Source organism: Geotrypetes seraphini, chromosome 16, assembly GCF_902459505.1.
Source record: "Geotrypetes seraphini chromosome 16, aGeoSer1.1, whole genome shotgun sequence".
NCBI lineage: Eukaryota > Metazoa > Chordata > Amphibia > Gymnophiona > Dermophiidae > Geotrypetes > Geotrypetes seraphini.
The window spans coordinates 38,465,578-38,471,577 of NC_047099.1; the positions used below are offsets into that span (position 1 = coordinate 38,465,578).

General features: G+C 43.7%; 1 protein-coding gene across 1 annotated transcript in view; it reads right to left on the reverse strand.

Moving 5' to 3' along the window:
- Positions 1-1,905, reverse strand: part of BNIPL (BCL2 interacting protein like) — a 29,435-nt gene extending 27,530 nt beyond the window's left edge. Inside the window, exon 1 of the mRNA XM_033923066.1 lies at positions 1,483-1,905. Within this exon, the coding sequence (XP_033778957.1) occupies positions 1,483-1,529 (47 nt within the window). The 5' untranslated portion in view covers positions 1,530-1,905. The remainder of the gene's footprint in view (positions 1-1,482) is intronic.
- Positions 1,906-6,000: the final 4,095 nt, after the last annotated feature.

The window sequence follows — 6,000 nt, forward strand, 5'->3', positions numbered from 1 at the left end:
TGCTGAATCCTAGTGATCTCAGCCCTTTGGGTCCAATAATTATTGTACCAAGCACTTTATGTGGCTTTAATACTTTTCAGGACGTCATAGGAAAATTTTGGACACTATTTGCTCCTTTTCCTTCTGGTTTTTCCCTTTTATCTTCTTTCCTGTTCTTAGATTGTAGCTCTTCCCCTTATTACCCTTTTGTAACAGTTAGTCTCCAGTCCTCGTTCTGTAACCTAGTGGTTGCATTTTAGTGGTCATTGCCTTGAAACTTTGTTTAGGCGATTAATCACATTTTTAATAAAAACTTGAGACTTGCTTTAATCAGGACTCTGAAAGCAGCAGGATGTCGGATCAGAAGTCAAGCAGGTGGGGATCTGTCATGCATCTCCCTCCACGTACCAGTGCCTCTCGTTGAATGTTGATCACCTCAACAGATACACGGGACGCTCAGGCCAAATGGTTTGGTGGTTAATGCTAGGACAGGAATTCAAGCCTTCTCCCTCTGAGTGACTCAAGTCTACAATTTATTTCAAGAAAAATCTAACTCCAATTTCCAACCCTTGACTGTACTAACCACCCCTCTATTCTGTGCTGTATTCAATGTTCTTTTTATTGGATTTTCTACTCTGTTCTCCCAAAAGAGCCCAGAACGGGTTACAAGTTTACATACATAATAAAGGCTAGCGATAAGATAGTTGGAGTAAGACCTTCAAATAAGTTTAAGACATACATATTTTGAGTTAGCAATAAGATTGCCTTATCTTCATTTAAAGCCCTTACACCAGCTAAAGATATGAGCACTGAAAGCTAGAATATTCTATAATTGCAGTTCTATTTATCATTGAAAGGTGTACGTAACATTATACATTTGGTCCCTGCTCAGAAGAGCTTACAATCTAACTTGGACAGAAATGACATATAGGGTTGGTGATGCAGAACCCACGGTGAGAGGCGCTGAAAGCAGTCTCAAAGAGGTGGGCTTTTAACTTGGTCTTGAACACTGTCAAGAGACAGAGCCTGTCGTAGGGATTTGGCCAGTTTGTTCCAGGCATACGGCACAGCAAGACAGAAGGGACAGTCTGGAGTAGGCAGTGGAGGAGAAGGGCACAGATAGGAGAGGCCTACCAGCTGAGCGAAGCTCATGGGGGGGGGGGGGGAAGATAAGTGAAGAGATAATGAAGGGACGTGATGAATGCATTTGTTGGTCAGAAAGAGGAGTTTGAATTGTATTCGGAAAACAGATGGGGAGCCAATGAAGTGACTTTAGGAGAGGGGGCACCGTTAGTGGCTTTCGCAGAGTATAAGTCGTGTAGCTGAATTTTGAACGGATTGAAGGTGAGAAAGATGGCTGAGTGGAAGGCTTGAGAGGAGTTGCAGTAATCTAAGCTCTCAAACCAGTGTGTTAAAATGAGAAAAATAAAACATGCTTTCCCAGCCCTCTGCTGCCTGCGATAACGTTCAGACGAAAGCAAGTGGGAGAAGCGAGGAACTCACCTTTGGTGATAGGGACTGTCTTGCTGCTGCTCCAGGTAAGTTCCCATTTCAGAGTCGAAGAGGTTGAGGGGAGAGCTGCGACTTCAAAACTGTCTCTTTCCTTTTCCCCTCCGCTGCTGGAAGCTGCTGCCTCGTTGCGATGGATGCTGCTGCTGGTTTCTCCTCACAAACTGGTTTTTCAGCCCTTGCAGCTGGCTCCTCTCATTTTGGAAGACACTCACTTTGGAGGAATCCTCTCCTCCCTGGCCCTAGAGCCTTCCTGTTTCTCTGCCTCACCCTCATCATCTTTTAACCTCCAGCGAGTCCCAAACATTAGCACCGTCCAGATCCACAGCAGACACTGGACCAAAAGGATGCTCCCCCCCACATCACCATTGGCTTTCAGCGCTTAGAAACTCACAGACAGACTCAGGGTTGTGCGACACCCCTTCACCTACACATGGCATGCCAGGAAGTCACCCTTCATGCCTCCGCTTGCAACGGCCCTGCCTTGCTATTCAGATGGTACCTCCAATGCGACAAACTGGATGTATAGCAAAATGATTTGGTTTTTTTCTGTCTCGTGACTCCCACTCTAGCAAGTGTAGCCCTTTAAAGGGAAGAAATCTTCTGCGCTAGTGTTTGGTCTTTTGTGGCTAAGGGGGAAAGTGTCTGAAACGGGTTTTTTGCATGGAAAGTAAATGTTTCTCTCCATCGACTGTTAAAAGGAAGATTTTAGTTCTAAGTTTTACAGCATTGCTTTGACAAGTTTTTAATTCCCTGTTGACCCACAACAGTCCTTATTGGGTTGGTTTTTTTTTTTTTTTTACTTTTTTTTGTCAGTGAAACTGTGGAATCCCTTACCATATTTTGTATGTCAAAACACCGATTATTTGTGTTTCCAAAAACTTGTTAAAGTTTATTTATTTCGGAAATACTTTAGCTCGAGACGGCTGCTCTATGACTTAATCAAGTTTCAAGTTTATTAATGTGTTTGATGATTCGCTTATTAAAATTACTAAGCGATGAACACAATTAAAATAGAGTACGATACAAAGAAACTAACATTTTAACAATATACTTTCATAAAATACAAACACGAGTCGGGAGGGAAAAAGCAAAAGTTACAATTTTCCATTTTTGGTAGAAAAATGGAAAAAAAAACAAGAGGGTGAGGGGTGGTTAAACTATAGCACAATTTGAAACCTCACTTAAGAAATTTAAATATTAAAAGCATCTTTAAACAGATAAGATTTTAAAGATTTTTTGAACACTGTGACATCTTTTTCAGTTCTAATAGATTGTGGCAGAGCGTTCCGCCATCGAGGGCCCATCACAGAGAACATGTCCGATCTTCTTATGCCTATAATTTTCAAAGAAGGAACCGAGAGGAGATTTTGGCCAGATGAACGAAGTGGGCGTTGAGGACTGTGTGGTATTAATAATCTAGATATAAATTGGGGTTCGTTGAATGCTAGAGTTTTAAAAATAAGCAACATTATTTTAAAAACTAGTATTTTAGCCCGTTACATTAACCCTTTCAGGACCATAAGGATCGTAGGCCAATTTTTGTGGTTTTGACGACATTTTTATGGTAAAAAGGGCTTGCAGATGCCAAAAAATTGATTTTTTTTTGTGAAATATCATTATTTTTATTTAAAAAAATCACACTTCTGGCTTATGGACAGTGTGGCAAGTGAATCTTCTCGTCAATCTAGCAACGACGCTAATGAATGAATGTCGGAACCAGTTTGTTTACATAAAGGCAGTATCATATGGAATCCGTACATATCAAATTTAGAACTGTAGACTCTCCCAATCAAAATTTATAGGATTTTAAAGTTATGGGACAAATAGGTCCCTTGGTCCTGAAAGGGTTAACGGGTGCTAGCTGTCTCACACTTGCCTGTGCAGCAGCAGTATTTCCCGGCCTTCCCGGTGCAGCATCAGCATTTTCCGCCGCCCCCTTCCCAGCCGCCGCGTTGAAATTAATAGAAATGCGCTGCACGCGCTACCGCTGGCTTTGGCATCTTCTATCCACAGCGGCTAACCCTAGCGGAAACAGGAAGTAGTCAGAGGCGGGCCACAGTGGACAGAAGACGGAGAGGCTTTGGCGGTGGTGGTTTGAGCGGGAGGGGGGAGTCGGTGGCTGTGCTGTTCCTCCGAGTTGTCTGGCCGCTGCATCCGCACTCCTGCTTGCCACGGACCTACAGATCAGAGATCACGGAAGCACGCAGATTAAGTGCGCATGCGCGGCTAGGGTTTTATTATATAGGATGATCCTATGGCCGATTGGAAGCCAATGGGCGTCTATCAACAACGATGAAACATGGTCATATGCCCTAGCGTTGTATATTAATTTGATTCCTACCTACTTTGAACTTTTGTAGGGATTAGGCGGGATATTAGTGCAACACAGGACAGCACGATTAAGGGCTCCTTTTGCAAAGGTACGCTAGCGTCTTTAGCGCGTGCTACCCGAAAAAACTACCGCCTGCTCAAGAGGAGGTGGTAGCGGCTAGCGCCCGGGGCACTTTAGCGTGCGCTATTCCGCACATTAAGGCCCCAGCGCACCTTTGTAAAAGGAGCCCCAAGTCTGTGGTCGGGTTGTACCATGGACGATTTTCAAATTGCAAGTGCCCACGGACTTTAAGAAAACTGCAAAGCACCACCCTCCCCACGTTAAGAGGACCCACCAGCAATTTAAGCGCAGGTGGAGAGTGTGGCGCAGTGGTTAAAGCTACAGCCTCAGTACCCTGAGGTTGTGGGTTCAAACCCCCGCTGCTCCTTGTGACCCTGGGCAAGTCGCTTAATCCCCCCCCATTGACCCAGGTACATTAGATACGATTGTGAGCATGCCGGGACAGACAGGGAAAAATGCTTGAGTACCTGAATACATTCATGGAAACCGTTCTAAGCTTCCCTGGGAGAGCAGTATAGAAAATCGAATAAATAAATAATCATTATAATAAGAAAATCAACTCTGCCTGGTAAAAAAACACAGGGCCGATGGCGGTTCAGTGGACAGGACACCATATGAATGATGTACTAAGAACACAGAATTATTAAATTCATCTAAGCTCAGAACAAGGTCCAATATATGGCAACACCCGTTAATGAACGTCTAATACAGGGGTAGGGAACGCCGGTCCTCGAGAGCCGTATTCCAGTCGGGCTTTCAGGATTTCCCCAATGAATATGCATGAGATCTATTTGCATGCACTGCTTTCAATGCATATTCATTGGGGAAATCCTGAAAACCCGACTGGAATACGGCTCTCGAGGACCGGAGTTCCCTATCCCTGGTCTAATATAACTGACTGTATGTGTCTACTGTAATATACTGTGAACGTGCTTTTGTAACCCGTTCTGAGCTCAGGATGGGATAGAAATCTAAATAAACAAACTAGAACGGCAGAGAGGAGAAACACAAGCAATAGATAGATAGATTTTTAATTCATAACAGTTTTTTAAATGACTTTGAATTACAAAAATACACCTTTTGGTTAAGTCATGTTAATAGCAAAACGTTGTGTTTTTATTAGTACAAATCACGATATCCTACTTGGAATCAGACGTACCACGAAAGACACTAGAGCGATGGAATTCCCTCTTACTCAGTACCATATGTGTTGGCAGGGAGCCGCTTCCACCTGGGGGTGCCGGACTCAGTTTTGCTTTCCTGTCGCTCTAGGGTTCTGCACCTCTTCTTGTCTTGGCCCAACTTCATATACCACAGCTAATGCTCCTGCCCCCCTCCCCTCTGTTGAGTGTTTTGTTGTCCAGAAGATCTGTTTGCGATTCCGATGGCAGAAGGGAGAATATAAGCTCGAAGTAGGGGGATTATCTCCTCTAAACATCTCCCATTAGCCCTAAAGTCAGTCATGTTTTCCGGATAATAAATATTCACAAGATATATTTGCCTAGAGCAGTGGTCTCAAACTCGAGGCCCTCGGTATGTTTATCATAATCACAAAAGAAAAATAAAACAGTTTCTTAATCATATGTCTCTTTAGCTATAAATGACTTAGCAAAAAGGAAAGATTTATAAACTAGAAAGAGTTTTACCTCATGCAAGATTGTCATTTCTTTAATAAGACATTAACTATTTTTTCTGAGGCCCTCCAACTACCTACAAATCCAAAATGTGGCCCTGCAAAGGGTTTGAGTTGGAGACCACTGGCCTAGAGCATAGCTTGCCACACTGTGGCTTATAACCCCAAATGGGGGGGGGGGTGTCGCAAAACCTGCATTTAGAGTAGAGAATGACACAGGAAACCAAATAAATAAATGGAAAGCTTGAAGAGCCTGGCAAGAGGTTAACATTTTACTAAGCTCATCCACAGTCCTTTAGGGGAAAGGCTGGGATGCCCACCTGGGACAATGGTAAAGAATCACAGGGGGCTTTCTTTTCTGTTTTTTCATGCATTAGGACTGGGGAAGCTGGGGCACCATAGGGTACAGGTATGGAGGTGACACAGTCTCCCCGCTTCTTTCACAGCGATTGGGGGATAGCGATACATCTTCAACCCAAGCCAC